Source organism: Chiloscyllium plagiosum, unplaced genomic scaffold (genome assembly GCF_037043375.1).
Source record: "Chiloscyllium plagiosum isolate Xiang-an unplaced genomic scaffold, Cpla_swu_hap1 HiC_scaffold_33, whole genome shotgun sequence".
In the NCBI taxonomy this organism is placed as follows: Eukaryota; Metazoa; Chordata; class Chondrichthyes; order Orectolobiformes; family Hemiscylliidae; genus Chiloscyllium; species Chiloscyllium plagiosum.
Genome location: NW_028270171.1, coordinates 8,740,234 through 8,765,200, shown reverse-complemented (window position 1 = coordinate 8,765,200; position 24,967 = coordinate 8,740,234). Strand labels below are relative to the sequence as shown.

General features: G+C 43.0%; 1 protein-coding gene across 1 annotated transcript in view; it reads left to right on the top strand.

The window, feature by feature from the left end:
• LOC122542181 (vesicular glutamate transporter 1) overlaps positions 1–24,967 on the top strand; it is a 73,733-nt gene that overhangs the window by 18,754 nt on the left and 30,012 nt on the right. Inside the window, exons 2-3 of the mRNA XM_043679623.2 lie at positions 9,757–10,009; positions 10,965–11,083. Of these exons, the coding sequence (XP_043535558.1) occupies positions 9,757–10,009; positions 10,965–11,083 (372 nt within the window). The remainder of the gene's footprint in view (positions 1–9,756; positions 10,010–10,964; positions 11,084–24,967) is intronic.

Below are 24,967 nucleotides of genomic sequence, written 5' to 3'. Positions count from 1 at the left end.
GAGGTGTGAAGGCTCAATCAGGGGACTTGTGAGGTATAAGTTAACCAGAAAAGATCTAAAGAGAGGGCTCAGAAGAGCCAGGAGGGGACATGAGAAGTTGTTGGCTGATAGGGATCAAGGAAAACCCCGAGACCTTCTGTAGGTATGTCAGGAATAAAAGAATGATTAGAGTAAAATTAGGGCCAATCAAAGACAGTAGTGGAAAGTTGTGTGTGGAATCTGAGGACATAAGGGAAACACTTAATGAATGCTTTTTGTCAGTATTCACATTGGAAAAGGGTAATGTTAGTGAGAATATGAAAATACGGGCTACAAGATTTTATGGGACTGAGGTTGACAAAGAGGAGCTTTTAGCAATTTTGGAAGATCTGAAAATAGATAAGACCCCTGGATGGGATTTATTCTCGGATTCTCTGGGAAGCCAGGGAGGAGATTGCAGGGCCTTTGGCTTCGATCTTTATGTCATCATTGTCGACAGGAGTAGTGCCAGAAGACTGGAGGAGAGTAAATGTTGTTCCTCGTTTAAGAAGGGGAGTCGGGACAACGCTGGTCATTATAGGCCAGTGAGCCTTACTTTGGTTGTGGGTAAAGGTGTTGGAAAAGGTTATAGGAGATAGGATTTATAATCATCTGGAAAGGAATAATTTGGTTAGGGATAGTCAGGACGGTTTTGTGAAGGGTAGGTCATGCCTCACCAAACCTATTGAGTTCTTTGAGATGGTGACAAAATAGGTGGATGGAGGTTAAGTGGTTGATGTGGTGTATATGGACTTCAGTAAGGTATTTGATAAGGTTCCCCATGGTAGGCTATTGCACAAAATACAGAGTTTAGGGATTGAAGGTGATTTAGCGGTTTGGATCAGAAATTGACTAGCTGAAAGAAGACAGAGGGTGGTGGTTAATGGGAAATGTTCATCCTGGAGCTCAGTTACCAGTGGTGTGCTGCAGGGATCTGTTCTGGGGCCACTGCTGTTTGTCATTTTTATAAATGATCTGGATCTGGGCATAGAAGGATGGGTTAGTAAATTTGCAGATGACACTTAAGTAGGCAGAGTTGTGGATGTGCTTAAGGATGTTGTGGGTTACAGAGGGACATAGATAAGATGCAGAGCTGGGCTGAGAAGTGGCAAATGGAGTTTAATGTGGAAAAATGTGAGGTAGTTCACTTTAGAAGAAGTAACAAGAATGCAGAATACTGGACTCATGGTAAAATTCTTGACAGTGTGGAGGAATAGAGAGATCTCGGTGTCCAGGTGCATAAATCCCTGAAAGTTGCCACCCAGGTTGATAGGGTTGTTAAGAAGGCATATGGTGCATTGGTGCTTATTGGTAGGGGGATTGCATTTCAGAGCACACGAGGTCGTGCTTCAGCTGTACAAGACACTGCTAAGGCCACACCTGGAGTATTGCGTGCAGTTCTGGTCACCACAATTTAGGAAGGATGTGGAAGCTTTGGAAAGGGTTCAGAGGAGATTTACTAGGATGTTGCCTGGTATGGAAGGAAGGTCTTATGAGGAAAGGCTGATGGAACTGAGGCTGTTTCCGTTGGACAGAAGAAGGTTGAGAGGTGACTTAATAAAGACATATAAGGTAATCAGAGGGTTAGATGGGGTGGACAGTGAGAGCCTTTTTCCTCAGATGGTGAAGGCTAACATAAGGGGACATAGCTTTAAATTGAGAGGTGATAGATTTAGGACAGATATCAGTCCAATCTTTGGATTGTGGTAGTTTCTTCAGTCAGAGTGTAGTCGAGATGTAGAATGGCCTGCCTGTAACAGTAGTAGACTCGCCAATGTTAAGGGCATTTAAATGTGCATTGGACATACATATGGATAATAATGGAATGGTGTATGTTAGATGGGCATCAGATTAATTTCATAGGTCAGTGCAACATCGAGGGCCGAAGGGCCTGTACTGTGCGGTAACATTCTATGTTTCTATGGTTCTATTTCAAGCCCACTTGTCGAAGTTGGCACATCGGAATAGTTGCAACAAGGATAGAGGAACTGGGGGAATGGAATAGAGTCTTTAGAGGGAGCAGTATGTGAGGATGTAGAGTCAAAGTAACTGTATGAATCAATTTGTTTATAGTGTAGCGTATCCCAGAAATGGTAGCACAGATGTCGAGAAAGTGAGGGGAGGAGTCTGGGATAGATAGTCAGATAAGGGTAAGTGCAGGGTGGAACTTGAATGACTGATACTTCACATCCGAAAGCATGTCTCAAAACTGATGACTGTTTGATGGACTCATGTTAGGAAAACTTTCCAGCCTCATCTTTACAACATGATCATCCCAGAACCTTACCTGAGCTGTCAAAGCAGATACCATAGAGATAGAATGGGGCTTAACCCCAACATTTATATAGAATAGATATAGAATCCCTAGAATGTGGAAACAGGCCATTTAGCCCAGCAAGACCACACCGATCCTCCGAAGAGTAACCCACCCACACCTATTCTCCTACCCTATTACTCTACATTTATCCCTGACTAAAGCACCTAACCTACACATCCCTGGACACTGTAGGCAATTGCGCATGGACAATTCACCTAACTTGCACATCTTTGGATTGTGGGAGGAAACTGGGGCACCCAGAGGAAACCCACACAGATATGGGGAGAATGTGCAAATTCCACACTGTCGCCTGAGGCTGGAATCGAACCCAGGTCCCTGGCACTGTGAGGCAGCAGTGCTAACCACTGAGTCACTGTGCCACCCTACATGCCCAGCTGTAACTGAGCATAAGGGAGGAGTCCTTTGGAATGGAACATTAAGAGTCACTTCACTGTTCCTACTTGAATTGCCATCTCGCCTTCACTGATGAGAAGCATGTAGGAGCTATATGAATTCTGGTGGTCCAGCAGCAATAGAACTGCAGTGGGGCTGGAGTGGGGAAATCGCTGACCCAATCCCAACTGTCAGGCAGGACTGAGCTTTCTCCTTTGAGGGGATGAAAGGAAATGGATAGTCTTCTCACTCGTCATTGGGACATGAAGAACTTCCCTTCCTAGGGCTCCACCCTGTTCCTCCTGTGAGAACGCCAGATTTGAAGAAAGGTCGCTGGACCCGAACTGTGAACAATGCTTTCTCTCCAAAGGTGTCGCTATACCTGCTGAGTTTCTCCAGCAACTTCTGCATTTGCCAACACAGCTTAGGCATTCTGTTAGGGGTTCCATCGTAGCCCTCCAAACCCCTTACCCCAGATTCCTGCCGTTTGATATCCCACATGACCATCATCACCATGTCCCACCTTCCCATGGCCAAATGGAAAGTGAACAGACCCTTTCTTATTCAACTGGGAGCTCTTTTCTGTCAACCAAGCCAACTTTCTTAATTCCCATTTACAACAATTAAACAAAAGGACCTTTTCAAATTAAAACATCAGATTTAATCCCAACCTGGACAAGGTCCTAATGTTCTCATCAGTCAGCCACTGGTTTGAAACAAAGGACTGAAGTTTTGTGCTGGAAGGGAGCGTTGCTTCAGAAGGTCAATGATCCAAAGGTGACTCAAGAAGACTTATCGTCTCTCCCAAATAAAGCTGTTGAATCCCGGGGTCAGCTGTAAATTTCAAAGCTGAGTTCAACAGATTTTGTTGGAGGTGAGTGCCATTGTGGTAATGTCACTGGCCGAGTAATCCAGAATGAAACCAAAAACTGCAGATGGTTGAGATCTGGAACAAACACAGATGTAGAGTCGTTGGACAGCAACGCTAACTCTAGGCGAAAGTGAGGACTGCAGATGCTGCAGATCAGAGTCGAGAGTGTGGTGCTCGAAAAACCTAGCAGGTCAGGCAGCATCTGAGGAGCAGGAGAGTCGACGTTTCGGGCATAAGCACTTCATCAGGGAAAGCTAACTCTGCTAACGGACGCTGCCAGTTTCGCCTGCAATGTCTACTCATTTTGGAGGAATGGAGGTTAATGTTCTGGGGACACAGATTCTGAGCTGAGGAGGAATTTCTTCAGCCATAGGTTGGTGACTCTGTGGAACTCATTGCCACAAAAGGCCATGGAGGCCAAGTCACTGAGCGTGTGAAAGACAGAGATTGATAGATTGGTAAGGGGATCAGGTTACAGTGAAAAGGCAAGAGAGTGGGGTTGGGAAACATATCAGCCACAATTGAATGGTGGGACAGACTCAGTGGGCCGAATAGCCTCATTCTGCTTCTATATCTTACGATCATATCCCACCATTGCAGCTGGTTAAATTTGAATTCAACAAAAGAATTCTGGAATTAAAAGCTAATCTAATCATGTAAGAACCCATCTGGTTCATCAATGTCCTTCAGGGAAGGAAATCTGTTGTCTTTGCCTGGTCTATCCTTACCTAAATGCGACTCTGGACCCGCAGCAATGAGTTTGACTCTTAACTGCCATCTGAAATGGTCGAGAAAACTAATAGTTCAAAGGCATCTAGGGATGGGTGATAAATGCCAACCTTGACAGCAATGCCCACATCCCTTCCATAGCTGGAAAACAAGAGGGAGGCAAGGGTATTAAAGGATAATGAACCAAGTCCAACTGGTGGAGTTGTGGTGCAGATTAGCCATGATCTAATTGAACAAACTCGAGGAACTTATTGTCTTCCTACTATTCTTTGTGGTTTGACTTCTCATCACTGATGCTGGTGAGGTCAGACGTGCTATTCCTTGCAGTTCCCCTGCAAACTGCATTACCTGGAGGAAAGCAGAAGGTTATAGCTCAGTACCCTGCATGACGAAGCCTTTATTCTAAATCCTTCCACTGGCAGCTTTTGCTCTGATACCACACCATGCGGCGAATTCATGCATGAATAATTTATTCAGTGCTGGTTGGAGAGGCAATCTTTAAATGTTCCAGGCATCCAAGTGCGTACTTAGACCCTCAAGGATTCAACATGATCCTGTAGCAGGGGATTGTGATTAAGTGGATAACACCATCTAACAGATAGCACAAGTCCAATGGGCCAAATGGCCTGTGCTGTATGAGTGTCCGATTATTCCTAGTTGTCTGGGAAACTGGATCATGTGTGGAAGTTTATCTGCCTAATATTATATCTAAAATCTTTCAACATCCAACTCCATCCAAGGTTTTCATTTGGGAATAGATTCTGAGGAGGGTGTGTCTGTGTGTGTATATACTCTGCATTGAACAGTTCAGGAAATCAGATATTTGAAGCCGTAGGGGTGTTAGCACAAGTCAGCAGTGTGATGGGATATTCCCCACCTTGCCACTCCCCAAGTAGAGTTCCAACAGCACTGAAGGGGTTTGACACCACACAGCACAAAGGACCCACTTGATTGGCACCACATCCACCAGTTTCAACATATAGTCCCTTCGCCACTGACGCTTAGCGGCAGTAATGTATATTATTAAACTCACAGAAGCTTCGTTCAGTGTTTCATGAACGCTGCCTTTCCCTGCTTTCTCATTTTCAAAACAGACATCTGAATTGTGCAAAGGATGTTGCTCCTAACATGGCTAGAGGGTTCACTTAGCAAAGCTGCTTGTTCCAACCTGGAGAACGTGGACCTCATGTTTGCTCCAGTGGTGTGTGACATGGTTAAGAATTAACTACCCAAGTTTGATTTTTAAACTCCTCATTATTGTGTTCATTCTGCCAAATGCTCAAACTACAATGTTGTTATGACCTACAGGAAGCTCCATAATTGAAGATACAGGTCTATCCAATATGGTTTACATGGGATATGCCTTTGAGAATATGTTCCTCCACTTGTACCACAAATTCCTTTCCGATGACTGACTGCATTACATTCAAATTGAGCAGAGCCCTTTCCTATTCACTCACAGGACTACATTCCAATGGGCCCTATCCCCTTCCCATTCATCAACACTATTAGATTCCAATAAACCAAGACCCTTCTCATTCGTCCCCACTATTACAATCCAACAGACAAACACCCTTCCTATTCACTAACCATATAGCTCAGTTAGCTGGACAGCTGGTTCACAATGTGAAGGGATGCCAACAGTGTGGGTTCAATTTCTACACCCTCTGAAGTTATTGTGAAGGACTCTTCTTCTTAACATCTCCTGTTGTAGGAAGTATGGTCACCCTCAGGTTAAATACCGCCAATCGTCTCTCTGCCTAATGAGAGAATAGCCCTATGATCTGGTAAGAGTATGGTGACTTTATCTTTACATTCACTAGACCAAACCCCTTCCCATTCACTCTCACTATTACAATCCAAAATGTCAAATCCTTTCCTGTTCCACCCACGTTATCACATTCCAATAGAGTCATAGAGTCATACAACACAGAAACAGACCCTTTGGTCCAACCAGTCCGTTCCAGACATAATCCCAAACTAAACTAGTGCCACATGCCTGCTTCTGGCTTGTATCCATTCAAACCTTTCCTAATCATGTCCTTATCCAAATGTCTTTATAACACTGTAACTGTCACCGCATCCACCACTTCCTCAGGAAGATCATTCCACACATGAACCAACTTCTGTGTCAAAAATTAGCCCCTCATATCTTATTTAAGTCTCTCCCGCCTCACCTTAAAAACGTGCCCCCAAGTCTTGAAATCCCCCATTCTCGGGAAAAGACACCTACAATTAACCCTATCTGTACCCCTCATTATTTTATAAACTTCTGTCAGGAACCCCTTCCTATTCACCCACATTATCACATTCCAATAGATTCAACCCCTTTCCATTCCCCCATATTGACTGACTTCTAATGGACCAAACCACTTCCCATTCACTCACACTTCTGTATTCCAATGGACTAAAACCCCTTCCTATTCACACACAGTGTTAAATTCCAGTGTACCAATTCTCTCTAACTGAGGAATTCTTAGCAACCAAGCCAAGTCCATCCATTACAACCTTTCTAACTCATAATCACCATTTGTGCTGGGTAGTAACTCACTGATCCTTTTCTGCACACAAAGCATTTTATCTCTCTCAATGCATAAATTTCTGATGGACTAAAGCTTTTACCATCACTTCAAACATATAAGAATTTCCAATCAAGACAAAGTCTTTGACTGCAAACATTCTGTACTTAACGACAGGTTTGTACAGTACAATGTAATCGATTCATTTCCAACTGGTGTTGAGAGGCAGCCTGATCATCCAGAAATTAAATTGTCAGCAGGAGTGTTCAGTTGCTTTTATTTAGATAGAGTTGCTGAATTAACGATTACGTGGGATGTGCTACAAGCATTTAGCATAGCTATTTTTATCTGCAGTTTCATGGAAGCCTTGATCCATCCTTAATCCTGATTAAAGCCTGGCATGTCTTTGTAGAGCAGTCTTGCTTTTATCACAATTGATTATTCTTGTCACAAATAACATCTATTCAGAGATCAGTTGAAACTAGTTATTTTCATGATGTTAATGGCACTTAAAAATGGGCTTTGTTTGCCTTCATCTGCTATACAATCCTGGCACTGTTGTACATTGCAAACACCTTCTGAGAAAACTGACTCCAATTCCCAGCGGCCTGTGGAAAAGATACATCAGGGGGCAGTGGGGGAATGTATTAGGCGAGGCCTTTAAAATTATCGAAGGCTGAGAAATAGATATTTCCATTCCTAGTGGAGATCCGAGCTAGGAATCGCAAATATAAGACAGTCTTTCATAAATTAGAGTCATAGAGTCATAGAGATGTACAGCACAGAAACAGAACCTTCAGTCCAACCTGTCCACGCCGACCGGATATCCCAACCCAATCTAGTCCCACCTGCCAGCACCCGGCCCATATCCCGCCAAACCCTTCCCATTCATATACCCATCCAAATGCCTCTTAAATTTGCAATTGTACCAGCCTCCACCACTTCCTCTGGCAGCTCATTCCACACACGTACCACCCTCTGCGTGAAAAAGTTTCCCCGTAGGTCTCTTTTATATATTTCCCCTCTCACCCTAAACCTATGCCCTCTAGTTCTGGACTCCCTGACCCCAAGGAAAAGACTTTGCCTATTTACCCTATCCATGTCCCTCATAATTTTGTAAACCTCTATAAGGTCACCCCTCAGCCTCCGACGCTCCAGGGAAAACAGCCCCAGCCTGTCAGCCTCTCCCTATAGCTCAAATCCTCCAACCCTGGCAACGTCTTTGTAAATCTTTTCTGAACCCTTTCAAGTTTCACAACATCTTTCCGATAGGAAGGAGACCAGAATTGCACGCGTAGGGAATACTGGATAAATCAGATGCCAGACCATAAGGTTTATTTTTGCAGTTGGCTTACTGTTGTGGTCAGTTACTCATCTATTCACAAGAGATTGATCATGTATTTTTAGCAAAAGAACATCCAAATTAATTGCACAGAAACAAAGAAAAAACAAATGATATTATGATATATTTGAAACCGTTTTTATTACAAATATCAGAAATAAAAATGCAATCTTTTTACCCTCAATCCTACAAATTTGGGAATGTCAGAGAAGGGTCACCGTTTTCCACTTTAAGGTTTCTTGTTCAATGGTTATGGCTGCACTTGCTGTTTTTCCAGCAAATCTCTATATGCAGTCAATACTGCCTTCCTATGTTAATGTTTCTTTCATGAGATCCTTAAACAACTTGCTAACAAAGGTCACTTATTTCTTAACGTGGGCTCATAGAATAGAATTGAGAGTGTGGTGCTGGAAAAGCACAGCAGGTCAGGCAGCATCTGAGGAGCAGGAGAAACCACATTTCGGACAAAAGCCCTTCATCAGGAATGGCCTGATCAGGAATTCATGAAGAAGGGCTTTTGTCCAAAACATCAATTCTCCTGCTTCTCAGATGCTGCCTGACCTGCTGTGCTTTTCCAACACCACAGTCTTGACTCTAATCTCAAGCATCTGCAGTTCTCACTTTCACCTCATAGAATAGAATCCCTACAGTGCAGAAGCAGGCCATTCAGCCCATCTGGTCACACCAACCATCCAAAGAGCATCCCACCCCATCCCCATAACCTTGCATTTCCCATGGCTAATTCACCTAACCTATCCATCCCTGGACACTATGGGACAATTTCCTATGGTCAATCCACCTGACCTGCACATCTTTGGGCTCTGAGAGGAAACGAGAGCACCCAAAGGAAACTCACGCAGACACGGGGAGAATGTGCAAACTCCACACATTCAGTTGCCTGAGGGTTGGATCGAACCCAGGTCCCTGACCCTGTGAGGTAGCGGTGTTAACCACTGAGCCACCGCGCCACCCTGGAGGTCTTCTTCCACAGTTTGCCATTTCTGGAATTTTTCTGTTAATGTCTGTTAAGCCACTCAGGACTTCCCCTTAGCCTAAAGTGCAATGGAGACTGCTCAGCTTACAGTTTCTTTGACGTCATTGACTTGTTCTCTCCGACAGACAACTGAGCTTCCACTTACCTTCTAGATAGTTCTTTTTTCTTTCTAAAGAAAACCTTTCTTTGAATTCCTTGTCATTGGACAGCTTGATATTGTGAACTTTGTTAAAAAACAAGAGACGTGCTGACCAAGCTTTTCACCTTCCACTCATCAGGATTGAAGCAAGAATGCCAAATTTCAAAATAAATGTTAATTCCTTTGAAATTTGGTATTCTTGCATCTGTCCTGATGCATGCAAGATGCAAAGTTTTGTCAGTGTACTTTTCTTTTTGCAGCGTTGTTTATTTTTGTTAAAGTACTTTACTGACCTTCAAAGATTTATGCACATGAGCTCTCGGGTTCTCTTTGTTCCCAGGAGAATCATTGAAGATTCCTTCTGTACCTGTAATGTTCCTGTTCCAATTTTTCCTAGGATGCTAACTCCCCTGTTTTTCCTTTTGACAACACAGAATCCTAGAGAAGCGGCAGAATGTCGGGGAGACGATCGAGTTGACTGAAGATGGTCGAGCGATCGGAGTGGCAGAGAAAAGGAAGCCCATTGTGGACTGCACGTGCTTCGGGCTGCCAAAGCGCTATGTCATCGCCATAATGAGTGGCCTGGGCTTCTGCATCTCCTTTGGGATCCGCTGTAATCTGGGGGTAGCCATCGTAAGCATGGTCAACAACAACACAGTCTACAGCAATGGGAAACTCATCATGGAGGTAGGAGGAAGAACTCTGAAGAAGGGTCATGCCTGCACTTGAAACGCCAACTCTGTTTCTCTCTCTCTCTCCACAGATGCTGCCAGACCTGCTGAGTTTCTCCAGCATTCTCTACATTTGTTTCAGATTTCCAGCATCTGTAGGATTTTGTCTTTACTAGAACCAGAAAAGAGATAGCAGCAGTAACAATAACAGTTGTGTTTATAGAGTGCCTTGACCTTAGCTAAAAACACTTCATGGAATATCACTGTTGTGGTACGTATGCCACACTCAGAATCATAGAGTCATAGTGTTGTACAGCAGAGAAACAGACCCTTCTTCCATGCTGAACAGATATCCTAACCTAATCTAGTCCCATTTACCAGCACTTGGCCCATATCTCTCCAAACCCTTCCTATTCATATACCCATCCAAATGCCTCTTAAATGTGCAATTGTACCAGCCTCCACCACTTCCTCTGGCAGCTCATTCCATACATGCACCACCCTCTGTGTGAAAAAGTTGCCCCTAAGGTCCCTTTTAAATCTTTCCCCTCTCACCTTAAGCCTGTGCCACCTAGTTTTGGATTCCCTAGGAAAAAGACCTTGGCTCTTCACTTTATCCGCACCCCTCAACTATTCTTTCTTCTTCATGCGTTTGTGCCCGAGTGCTCTCAATACATAAATTTCTAATCCAATCTGGTGTAGTGTGTTCTAACTCACCCCACACTGTAGTATTTATACCCAGTGATGTGCAACTTTGTGACATCACCACAAGGTTGCTGTAGGGTGTTAAAGCCTTTGCATAACAGATTTAATAAAAGGAGTAAAGGGTGTTACTTAAATAAACAGTCTGTCAATAAAGGTGACTGACAAAGGAATCAGAGGAATAGATGGAGAAAATATTTATTTTATGCAGTGCATTGATTGAAGAAGGATGTATAATAACAATCTAACCCATTTCCTTTCTTTTCCAGAAAGCTAGATTTAACTGGGATCCGGAGACGGTGGGAATGATTCACGGATCCTTCTTCTGGGGGTATATTGTTACGCAAATTCCAGGAGGCTACATATCCCAGAAATTTGCTGCCAACAGGTAGGGAACATTTCCAAAAAATTGGATCAATAGAAGTGGTGAAAACTTGCAAACTACAAATTGACATGCAAAATATATAAGCTATGATGTTTGAAGAAAAAGGCTATATTGTACAATTGCAACATTTAAAAGGCATCTGAATGGTTATATGAGTAGGAAGGGTTTAGAAAGATATGGGCCACATGCTGGCTAATGGGAATGGATTTATTTAGGATATCTGGTCAGCATGGACAAGTTGGACTGAAGGGTCTGTTTACATGCTGTACATCTCTGTGACTCCATGAATCTATAAGGGATGTAAGTATCACTGGCAAGGCTGGGATTAGCTACCTAACTCTAATTGCCCTTCCCTGAGTAACTTGCTAAATCATTTCAGAAAACAGCAAATTGGTACCCCTTTATTCTGACACTGGTTGTAGACTCTCTGGTGAAGGGAAGCATCCTCTCAGTTTTTGCCCCTTAAGATCCTCTTTTTTCAATGAGATCACCTCACATCTTTTAAACACCATTGAATAGAGTTGGGACTCAGTCTGGAGTCCCATGTGGGTCAGACCAGGTAAGGGTGGCAAAATTCTTTCCTGAAATGAGATTAGTGAATCTGATGGGTTTTTAGCAACAATAGACAATGGCTGACATGATGACTATTCAATTCCCAGTCTTATTAACTGAGTTTAAAGATTCTAATCCATGATCCCAGAGCATTACTATGCTCTGGGATTACTAACCCAGAGATATTACCACTGCACAGCCACCTCTTGACTCATTGTTGGAAAACGAGAGAGATCAGAAATCTTTCTGATTTCGAGAGATGAAGAGGGAAAAGGGAACATTTTGGCAGAATCTGATTATTGTTATAAAGAAAGCAGAGCTGAATAGTCACGGTAAAGAAAGCATTCTTTGGAAAAATATTATTCCTTTGGAGACAATTCAGAGAAGATTCACTCGTACGATCCCTAATATCAAGGGATGATATTCTGAGCAAAGATTGAACAAATCAGGGCTTTACTTATTGGAGTTTAGAAGAATAACAGCTGATCTCATTGAAACCTATTGGATTCTTACGGGTCTTGACAGGATAAATGCTGAGAGGACGTTTCACACCACAGGGTATAGTCTCTAAATAAAGGAGCTCCGATTTAAGACTGAGATGAGGAGGAATTTCTTCTCTGAGAGGGTTGTGAATCTTTGGAAGTCCTTGCCACAGAGAGCTGTGGGGGCAGAGTCCTTGTACATATTTAAGGCGAGGGAGATAGATTCTTGATCGGTCAGAGAATTAAGATTTTCGGGGAGAGGGCAGAAAAGCAGACATGAGGAATGTTGGATCAGCCATGATCCTATTGAATGATGAGCAGAATCAAAGGGCTGAGTGGCCTTCTCATTCCTATTTCTTATGATCGTAATCTCTTAGTAGGAAAATAAACATATTATTGGAATGGGAAGGGATTGCAAGAAAAAATGATCAAGAACTGTAATTTTAAGTGTCTTGTTGTGTCAACAAAATGAGCTCTGGTGAAATGTGGCTCCGGGATAGGGTATAGTGGATCAGTGGGAGAGAGCACAAGATGAATAGAAAAGATCTCAGAATGGTGGAGATGGGATGAATCGTGGTGAATATCATCAAGAAATAGCAACAAGGTTGGATTGACCATCATCTGAGGTATGAGAGCTTGCTGAAAGAGGTAATTGAGGAAAAATGGAAGGAGAACGGATTTCAAGATTTGGGGGCATGTTTTTAAGGTGAGAGGAGAGCAATTTAAAAACACCTGAGGGACAAATCTTTTACACAATTCAAATGTGGAATGAACTTCCTAAGTAAGTGGTGGATGCGGGCACAGCTACAATGTTTAAAAGATACTTAGATAATGAATTGGAAAGGTTTGTAGGAATATGGGCCAGGAGCAGGTAGGTGGGGCTAGTTTAGTTTGGGATTATGGTCATCATGGATTAGTGGAACCAAAAGGTCTGTTCCTGTGCTGTATGACTCAATGAGAAAGAGACTGGACTGAGCTTGTATCCACAGAAATTTAGAAGAGACAATGGATTGAAACACATAAGATGCATTTGCTTGAACATAGCATCTATTCCAGACTTGCTGGAACCAATTTTCATGTATTGGCCTTGTTAAAAGACAACTTGAGAGGGTTGTTGTGGAAATAATGTTTCCCCTTGTGGGAGAATCTAGAACTAAGTTTAAAAGTAAGGGGTCATCCATTTAAGATAGAGTTAGGAGAATGTTTTTCTCAGAGGGCCTTAAGTCTTTGGAACGCTCTTCCTCAAAAAGCAGTGAAATGAGAGTTTTTGACTATGTTCAAGGTGGAAGTAGATAGATTATTGATTAGCAAGTGGAAGGTGAAGGGGGGGGGGTGCTAAAAGGTTATTTGGGGGTAGGTAGGATGCTGTAATATTCAGAGCAGCCATGATCTCATTGAATGGATGAGTAGGCTCGAGGGTTTGAGTGCCCTACTCCTGTTCCTCATTCATATGTTTTTAAATAGAATGATATTACATTAAACAGCCTGAAATTGAAAATGGAAGGTTCCTACAAGCAACTGAACAGGAAAGCTCAAGACTGTAAGTTATGGAGAGATAAACAAAGGACTAGCCCTTGTGAAGATTATCAATACTATTTGACAGGCATCTCTGAAATGGGTGATGGGTCCTTCAAGAATGGCATTAAAACAGTTGATGGAAAGTAAATTGAGCATAGACCTTCTTTCCCAACCCTGCTTTCTGCAGAGCTTTAAATCCGACCTGTATTTACCCATAATAAACAAATTCAGTCGCCCAATGAGGAAACATAGGATCTGTTCTGACATGGAGACAAGCAGTCAAACTAATGCAGCCTTTCTACTTTTGTATTTGTAATATAGTAAAATTAAACTGTCGAAGAAACCCAACAATTACTCCAATGATCCCTAACCAGACTTTTGAATAAACAATCCCAGACTTTGGGAATAATGAATTCCAGACACTAGTTGTGTATCTCAAGTGAAACTCTTAACTATTTATTAAATACCCAATAACTTTAGCAGGGGCAAAAATAAACAACCAGGTATACTGATTTGTGTCCATGCTTTAAATCCAAAACATTTGTTTTCAGTCCCCATTCTCACAAACAACAGACTACCAGACAAACACAGTTAAGGAGTAAATACGAGGAAGTAGCAAAGCTGGCCAGGTTTTTAATTGGCTGGCTTTCATTATGAGTTCATTCACAGGCATCCCACCATTTTTGGGATGTGGCTGTCACTGGCCAGGCCAACATTTATTGCCCATTCCTAATTATCCAGAGGGCACTTAAGTGTCAACCACAATGCTGTGGTCTGGAGTCATGTTTAGGCCAGACCAGATAAGGATGACAGATTCCTTCCCAAAAGGATATTAGTGAACCAGACGGGTTTTTCTGACATTCAACAATACTTTTCATGGACATCATCAGACTCCTAATTCCAAATATTTATTAAATTGAAATTGCACCATCTGCCATGGCAGAATTCAAACCTGGAATCCTCGAACATGGCCAGGATCTTTGAATTAATAAGCTAGTGATAACATCACTAGGCCATCATCACCCCTGGAGAACGTTTATCCCCCTCAAGTGCCCATCCAATTTCCTTTTGAAATCATTGATCACTTCACGCTTCCACCGAACTCTCTGGGCAGCAAGTTCTAGACCATTGCCACTCGCTGCGTAAAGGATCTCCTCTTCACATTCCCCCTTCCATCTCTCACCCCAGAACCTGAAATCTGTGTCCCCCAACCTCAGCTGTGTGAGGACAAAACATCCCCTAGTTTGCCCACTTCAGCTAAAGACCCAAAACATTTTGGATTTAGTTGTTGGCTTATGACCTTTCCGAGGTGGTTTTCCAACACCCTGAAAACTCAAGTCCCACTCACCAAGCCCCACACCATTCGCCAGTCATGTGTAAATGCCCCCTGATTCTGATACAACGGCCTTTACCTGTAAGACATTGGCTCTAACGCGATGGGACTCAGCCAAGAAGCTGTTATGGTTGAATGGTCTGCCACTAGCATTTACTGTATGCTCAGGAATAATGGGCAAAGTTCCAGAGTGATGCCAGGGCACCTGTTACTTGGCAAGAGTCAGTGCTCAAAGTAGAAGAGAAGGGCAAGAAAAAAGCAAAGTCGTGGTGAGGTAAATTAGCACCATAAAAGCATGAGATATAGGTCATTTTGGCATCAGCAAAATCTCTGCAAATGCAAATGTCGGGATAATTTTCAGCCCTCTTTCCCTTAGAGAGATGGAATTACGCATTGAATGAATGATTTAATGTTCTGTTTTCTGCTGATGCAATGACCTGCAGAGCAACTCATGGTAAGATTAATTAACAGAGTTGGAAGCGTGGTGCCAAGGATTGGCCCCTTGCCCAGGCATGGAGCGCACCAAGCTGCCAGCCTTTCAGACTGTCTGACGATTTTCCTTTCGCTATGAACTTGATGTTGCTGCCACTTCAACAAAGAGCATTCCAGCTCCTCACAGAACCCCATCCGCTTCCTGGGTCTCTTGTGATATCCCCTACCCTGAATCTCAACTTCAGAAGAGTTCCCATCACTAGTGCACTTGCGGGGAAATGCATCACAGTGTTAGCTGTGGCTCAATGAATAACAGTGTCATCTCTGAGCCAGAAAATGTCAGTTCAATTCCCATTTCTGAGGCTCGCAGGCAAATACCTAAGCAGGCGTGCCCTTTGCAGTTTTGATAGGGTGCTACAGGGCTTGTCTTTCAGATGAGACATTAAATCATCAAAGTCCAGCTACCCCTCTGAGGAAAACATAAAGACATGGTACCAACCCCAATGTTATGGCCAATATTTATTCCTCCACCAATGTACACTAAAAACACAAGTTTACCTGGTCATTATCACATTCACAGGTTCATATAATCCCTACAGTGCAGATAGAGGCAGTTTGGCCCATCAACTCTGTACCAATTCTCCAAAGGGCATCCCACTCAGACTCATCCTATCCCTGCAACCCCATATTTACTGTGACCAATCCACCTAACCTGCACATTCCTCAATGTTAATGGGCAATTTAGCATGGTCAGTCCACGTAACCTCCACATCTTTGGGCAGTGGGAAATTCCTTTAACAGAGTTTGCTGTGTGCAAATTGGTTGCCATGTGTCCTCATTGTGATTACTCTTCCAAAATGCTTCATGTTATAACATGTTGGGTCTTCCTACAGACTCAGTTCAGATTTCCAGGTTACTGTTGAACAACATCTAGTAAGGAAGGGTTTGGAGGGATATGGGCCGGCTGCTGGCAGGTGGAACTAGGTTGGGTTGGGATATCTGACCGGCATGGACAGGTTGGACCAAAGGGTCTGTTTCCATGCTGTACATCTCTATGACTCTATTAACAACACTGTACATCATGGGAAGGCTACAGAGTAGCACAATCTGAATTGTCAAGGACCAGCCTTTTAGTAGAATACCAACACATGACAACTAATGTCACAGTGACGTCCTGCTTATCACAAACATCTCTATATATCATTGATCTCTATCTTTACACTTTATTGGCTGTGAGGGAAAGTCCAGGAATTTTTTTTGAATACAAATCTCTTTTATTTTGCATAGCAGCCACTCAATCCTCGTTAGAAATATCTGTTTAAAGAATATAATCGAGGGCAAGGAAATGCTAGTTTATTTCCATAGAGTCATACAGCAAGGAAAGAGACCCTTCAGTCCAAACATCATGTCAAACATAATTCCAAATGAAACTAGTCTCACCTGCCTGCTCCTGGTCCAAATCCCGCCAAACCTTCCCTCTTCATATACTTATCCAAGTGTTTTCTTAAACATTGTCATCCACCACTTCTTCGGGAAGTTCATTCCACACACGAACCACCATTTGCATAAAGGATTTGCCCCTCGTGTATTTTTAAAATCTTTCTCCCCTTGCCTTAAAAAATATGCCCCCGAGTGTTGAAATCTCCCATCCTATGGAAAAGACACCTGCCATTCACCTTATCTATACCCCTCATTATTTTATAAACCTCTGTAAGGTCACCTGTCAACCTCCTACACTCCAGTGAGAAAAGAGATAAATATCCTCAGAACATTTTGATATTTTATCCAACTTTAATGCACTCTCCCTTGGAAAAGGCTGAAAGTGAACCTCAGAAGCTGGTAGAAGGTACAGGAAAGGTTACCAGTAATTTTAATATCACAATAAACATGCAAATTGATTTGGTAATAATGAGCTGCTTTTAGTTTGAGCCCCTTCTAGAACATCTCACAAAATTATAGAGTGCTCTCCTTCTGTGCTGTGACCATTCAACACATTATGTCCATGTGTAAAGGTGCAGGGAGCAAAAGTGTCAATCCTCTGCCTTTTCCCTGTAATCCTGTACAGTCTTCTGTTTCAGATAATAATCAGTCAGCCCCGCCTCCTCTACAACGCATGCATTCTAGATTCCACGTGAAAAAGTTACTCCTCGAGTTGTCGTTGTTTCTTCTGCCAACTGCCTTAAATCTGTATCCTCACAATTTCCCAAAACTGGGAACATCTTCTCCCTGTCAATATTTTGGATCCTCATTCAAGTTACCACTCAACCTTTTTTTTTATCCAATTGTGTAACTGCTCAACCAGTTAACCATAGAGAACCCATTTAGTGTTGAGTTAAAATAAAATATGAGGTAAAAACAATGACTGCAGATGCTGGAAACCAGATTCTGGATTAGTGGTGCTGGAAGAGCACAGCAGTTCAGGCAGCATCCAAGGAGCTTCGAAATCGACGTTTCGGGCAAAAGCCCTTCATCAGGAATGTGTATATTGGGGATCATGAGGAACAAACTGGGATAAAAGAGAGTGAAAATAAAAATTATAATCTTGAGTGACTTACAGAAAGGCTTTTGGAGAAGGGGCTGGTGATAATGCAAAGTTATGGCAGATTTTTACTTATTTATCCATGGGACGGGGGTGCCAAAGGTCAACATCCTTTGTTACCCATTCCTAATTGCACTTGAGAAGGTGTTGACTTGAACCACTGCAATCTGTGTGGTATAGTATCATAGAATCCCTGCAGTACCGAAGCAGCCCATCAAGTCCATCCTGACCCTCCACAGAGCATCCTATCCAGACCCACTCCTCTCCCCTACCTCGGGCGACTGTCTGTGTGGAGTTTGCACATTCTCCCCGGGTCTGCATGGGTTTCCTCCGGGTGCTCCAGTTTCGTCCTACAATCCAAAGATGTGCAGGTTAGGGTGAATTGGCCATGCTAAATTGCCCATAGTGTTAGGTGCTTTAGTCATAGGTAAATACAGGGTAGGGGAATGGGTCTGGGTGGGTTACTGTTCGGAGGGTTGGCGTGGACTTGTTGGGCCAACGGGCCTGTTTCCATACTGTAGAGAATCTAATCTAATCTAATCCTTGGAACTACATTTACCATGGCTAACCCACCTAGCCTTTGTAGTGTGGGAGAAAAATGGAGCATCCAGAAGAAACTCTCACAGACACAGGAAGAACATGCAAACTCCACACAGACAGTCACCTGAGGCTGGAATTGAACCCAGGTCCCTGGTGCTGTGGGGCAGTAGTGCTAATCACTGAGCTACTGTGCCACCACAGGGGCATGCACCCACCTTAAGAAACCAAGACCTATAAATAGAGAGGGGGGACATACCACCACAGTTTCACTGGAGACTCTCCTGATGATGTTACCCAGTCATGCTGATGCAATGTCTGAAAACAAACCTTCCAGCTCAGCGAGCTAACTTACATACTTATTATCAACCTGAGCTTCAAATCTTCTCAAAAATCATTATCAGACATTGCTGTTGGTTAGCAAGCTCCAGGATTTTGGTGCAGTGACAGTGAGGGGGCAAATTGCTACAGATGCTGGAATCTGTTCTGAAAACAAAAACTCCAGGAGATCACAGTGGGTCAGGCAGATCCATGGAGAGAGAGCAAGCTAACACTTTGAGTCTAGGTGACTCTAGTTAACGGGAAGTGTGCAGCATTTATGCTCTGGTTTGGGGGTGAGAGGATGTGTGTGGTGTGTGGAGTGTAGAGTGCTGGGGGGGGAAAGGATATTGATAGCTCAGATTAAGTGAAGGAACACCGATTTAATTCCAAGTCAGGGAGGGTGAGTGTCATTTCGAGGGGAAACCTTGAAACTGCTGCTGACCCCAATGTATATGCTGCCGCTGCCCTTCCAGGTTAGAGAGATTATGGGTTTGGAAGATGCTGACCAATGTCCCCCCTTGTTTTATCTCTGAGGTCCAAGTGCAGCAATGAAGTCAATGCAGCTCCTCATCATGCATGAACCTCTGGGCAGCTGTGTGGTCCTGCAGCTGAGAGGGAGCAGTGATGCTTTGCTATAAACAGCCCATCTGCCCTGATGAGAATAAAGACTGTTGGATCTCTTTCCATCTTTCTTTTGACAAGATGAATAATTCCAGGGATCAAAGCAGAATTAGGTGCCCTGCAAAAACAGCCTGGCTTCCCCGTTTATTCCAAACCATGAACTGAAGAGACATTCATCCCAAGCCTGTGACGTGGTGTCTGTGATGCAGATGGGTTGGTAATTAGTGCTATCCTTTACACTGCCTGCAGCTAAGCCAGAATTACAAAGCAATTCACAAATGATTTTCTGACTCTTGGGGACCAATTAAAATCCAGATTCAGGAGGTCTGTCCATTACTTTAATAAATTTAAGTGGGCTTTAATCTGTAACTCTTTCCACTTTGAGCAGGGAACAGCCATCACCAAAGCACCAAAGTACCAAGGGATGGTTTTCTAATCCTCTCTTAATGAGGAAGTACTGGACATTTGATAGTCTGTTTTGAACTTCATTTTCTCTCCTTCCATGACAAACTACGTACATTGTCTCATTAATCTTTTCAATCTCAATTACAATGCAGGTTGCAAACAGAATCAAGCTTCATTTTACTATTTTATCAAACGTATTCAGTACAGCACAGGGTTCGATACTGAGTAAAGCTCCTTCTATGTTGTCCCCATCGAACGCTCTCAGGACAGGTACAGCACAGGATCAGATATAGAGTAAAGCTTCCTCTACACTGACCCCATCAGACACTCCCAGGAGAGGGATAGCATGGGGTTAGATACAGAGTAAAACTCCTTCTACACTATCCCCCATTAAACAAACTCAGTACAGGTACAGTATAGGATTAGATACTGAATAAAATTGCTTCTACACTGTCCCCGTCAAACACTTTCAGGACAGGTTTAGCACGGGGTTAGATACTAATTAAAGCTCCATCTACATTGTTCCCATCAAACACTCTCAGGACAGGAACAGCTCAGTGTTGGATGCAGAGTAAGGCTCCTACTACATTGTCCCCATCGAACGCTCTCAGGAAGGGGTTAGATAAAGAGTAAATCTGTCTCTATACTGTCTCCATCAAACACTCTTAGGACAGGTTCAGCACAAAGTTAGATACTACATTAAGCTCCCTCTATACTGACCCATCAATCAACCTCATGAGAGATGCAGCACGGGGTTCGATACAGAGTCTATCACAAGCACAGGCATAAGGTGAGGAATACTCCCAGTTGGGGAGAACTTTGGGAACAATGGGTTCAAAATCTGTTGTTCTTTCCAAAGCTCCACTCCACATATATCAGCTCTCAAATTATTCATAAACTGGACTCTAAAATGCTTTTCTTTCTGAAGAAATCCAATTTATATTTGAATGAATCAATACTAATTGCTTTCACCATCTCTCGAAGGAAGATGGTCCATAAATTGATCACTGACTCACTGAAATATTTGTTTCAACAGATTTTTAAAAATTTAAATCACTTCATGTGCAAGTAGGAATAGCCTCTCAATGTCGATATCAGTTCAAAAAACAGCAATTATATCACCACACAACATTCCCATCGCCAGGAGGAAGGTTCTGAATTTTACATACTCAAACCTGGGGTTGGCTCATCAACCACAGACCCGAGTCTGGGTTCTAAACCCTAACCCCAGGTCAGTACAGAGCCTTCCCTCAACTCCTAGGCTCAATGACACTGTTTCCTCCTACCTGAGCTCAATGGCCCCACCCACTCCTAGCTGAGCTCAGTAGCCCCACCCACTCCTACTTAGGCATAATAGCCCCGCCTCCATCTGAGCACTGTGGCATCCACTCTAATCTGAATACAGTGGCACTACGCACACCTAGGCATATTGTCCCTCACCCGTTCCCCAACTGAACACAGTGTCCCTCACCAACCTCCCCAACATGGGCACAGTGCCACCCCCCCTCACACCCCCACAAACTGAACAGAGTATCCCTCACCACCCCCCACTCTGAACCTGGGCTCAGTGTCCCTCACCGACCCCCTCACCTGAACACAGTGTCCCTCACCAGCCCTCCCCCCAACCTGGGCAATGTCTCTCATTTCTACCCCCCCCCCAACCTGGGCACAGTGTCCCTCATCTCACCCCTCCCAACCTAGGAAGTATCCCTCATCCCCCACCCCGCACCTGGGCACAGTGTCCCTCACAACCTCCCTCCCTCCGGCAACAGTGTCCCTCAACCCCTCACATGGGCACAGTGTCCCTCACAACCGCCCCTCCCCCTGGCAACAGTGTCCCTCAACCCCCTCACCTGGGCACAGTGTCCCTCACCTCTGTCCCAACCTGGGCACAGTGTCCCTCATTCCCCCTTCCTCGCCCCTGATGTGAAAACAGTCTCCCTCACCCCCACCGGGCACAGTGACCACCTAGAGCCCTAGACCTCATTTATCTTCCCGTGATGCATCCCCATCTTGAGCCCTGCTCAATGATCAGTCTATGCCTGCCATCTGTAATCAATATGACGATTGATAAGATTATTAGATTTAGAAGTCTGTTGAGCCTTCTCTTAGCTTCAATTTCCTGCCTGTCCTCCCGTTGCTCAACTACTTGTCTTGGTTATGGGCATTTTCAAACCAACCTGTTCAGAGATATGATTACACACCCCTGGAGTAGGTGGGTCTTGAACCTGGACCTCATGGTCCAGAGATCTGGACATTACTACTGCACCAGAAGAATGCTCTGTCTTGGTTATATTCAATGATCCAGCTCCATTCCTCTCTGTTGTGAGGAATACCAAGGAATAATGACTCTCTGAAGAAATTTCTCCTCATCTCTGTTTTAAACGTAAGAGAACTTATTCTTAAACTGTGCCCCTGGTTTTCAATTCTCCCACAAGTTGAAACACCCTCTCAGCACTCACCTTGCTGAGGCCCCTCAGAATTTATATGTTTCAATAAGACCAGTTCTCATATGGATTAACCCCAGTTAACTCTAGTGAATAAAGACCAGATCAGCTCAACTTTTCTTCCTGAGACACTAGGGACAGAAATTATGTTTCCTAATTGTGTTACTGGCCCAGGTGCTTGACAATAATTTAGCAGGTCCCCGAAAGATCCAACCTCTGGTTATCAAGTTCTGGTGTATCTCCTTGTCTTGTGTTCTCTAAATCCCTTTGCAGACTCTGTATCCTCCACACAACCTGCTCTCCTATCTCTCTGTACGATCAGCAAAATATAGTCAATCACTTCATCCGAGTAATTAACATAGACCACAAGTTATTGAGGTCCAGCATAATCCCTGTGACACTCCACTAGTTTGGTTTGTGACGCTAAAAAATTACCCATTTCTCCTGAATCTCTTTCCTGTTGGTTAGCCAATCCTCTATCCACGTAATACATCACGGCATGGTGGCTCGGGGGTTCGCATTGCTACCTCACAGTGCCAGGGTCCTGGTTTCGATTCCTGCCTTGGGCAGCCGTCTGTGTTGAGTTTGCACGTTCTCCCTGTGTCCGCATAGGTTTCCTCTGGGTGCTCCAGTTTCCTCCCACACTCCAAAGATGTGAGGGTTAGGTAAATGATTGTGCTAAATAGTCCATAGTGTTCATGGATGTGTAGGTTAGGGTGCATCATGGGCAGAAGCCTTTCATGTATTACCTTATCAATTGTCCTTTAAAAATGCAATGCAATAACATCTACAGATTTCTCTAACCTTACTTACTCATTGCATCAGAAAAACATTGCTAAAGCAGTAATAAATTATACAGTTTGGGAAGCTTTACTTTTACTCATCTATTAATAATAAAATATATGTCTTTTTATTACATGTTAGTTTTCTCCCATAATCCAGTTTCTCTCTTTTATTAATTTGTCCTTTTCTGGTCTCTTAAATTGTCCTCCATCTCTTGGGCTATATTTAATCTGTGCATTTTTTAATATCTTTTCTTTCAATTTGCTGTTATCCTTAAATACGTTGGTTAGCTATCCTTCTCCTAGCATCTGTTTTCCTCAATGGACTATATCCTTTTAGGTTATGAAACATCAATAGATGCCTAACGCTGTTTCTCCACTGTCCTACCATTCAACCTTGCTTTCCCATTCCACTTCATCCAACTACATACTCAAATGTCTTCTTATCCTTGTAGTTGCTTGTATTTCAGTTAAAGGCAGTAGTTTCAGACCCAGATTTCTTGCCCTCAAACTAACTGTGAAATGTTACAATCACTCTTAATGCGAGGGTCCTTTACTGTAGAGTCATTAATTAATCCCATCTCGCCTCTAATCAGGGCTCATGATGTCTGTCCCTAGCCCTAGGGTTGAGTGTATAAAATACAGACATTTCTCACTGACAGAGGGAAGTCTACATGGCAATAGAAGTTGTAAAAAGGTCTAAAATAGACTGCTCCCCAGTTCCAGAATGCATTGTTGTAAGAAACTATATCAACTATGCTCATGATGTCATCTCTAGCTATTTTGGGTGGTTTAATTTGTCCAATCTTTGTATATAATAAAATCTCCAATGGTTACTTTAACATCTTTCTTCCAGATCCCTCCTATGTCCTATTTATTCTTTGTCCTACAGTTTAGCTCCCATCGGAATGCCTATAAAGCATTCTAAGTGTCCTTTGGTGTGGTCCTTTCCCTTTTGCTATTTCTTATCTCTGTCCAAAGTTATCATCTACTATGAGTCTTTGAAGCAAAAACATTTCTCATGATTGTATTGACCTTGTCCTTCATTAATAGAACCAACCCACCTCCTTTTCCTTTCTTCCTGATCTTCCAAAATGTCAAATAGTTTTGAATACTTAGAATTTAGCCTTGGTCACTTTGCCTCTTAAATTGTTACTTATTCAATCATTTTGGATACCCTTACTCTGACCACAGACCAAATCTATAACACCTACACTAAAATGTGTGAGTGCCTCCTGGTAACACATCCTCTCTCTAATGTGTCACAGTATCCAAAATATAGAGTCCAGCTAATCAACTCACACTGCTGTTCCTTGAGCTGCAGATACTTGCGGAGACTCACTTGAGTCTCTGCCAGTGTCCACATGCTACAGCTGCAACACATCACCAGCCTTACCATTTATATTATATAGAAAGTAATTAATCAGGTTTTGAATTTAGAAATATCACTCAATTGTTGTTTGTGATTTTATCAGATTGTTTAATCAGTTAAGCTAGAAATTTAATGCAATGTTCATATCTTCCTAATGCCAATTTAAAATACTGCCCATGTTTAGAGTGGTAAAATGTTAAAATCTCACTAAACAATTACCTGCCTGTCCACCTAATTAAAGATTTAAAAAAATATATTAAAAAAATTATCTTCTTCCTTCTCTGCACCAAATTCCTAAGTTAACAGTCATACCTTATCAAACTCAGTCCTCAACAATGTCTGTGCGATAGCAAAATCTATCCACTTTTATAAGGAACCAATGACTCACACCCAAGTTGTAACTGCGAAGGCAGTTTTCTGCTACGGTGGTTAATAACTATTTACCTTCAGTTAATTAAGCAATAATTGCTGCTGCTGTGTAGTTTGTTTTCTTTAATTAGCTTACAATCTTAAAGTTCTAAGTCAGAATTTGTTTGCTCCTTGAAA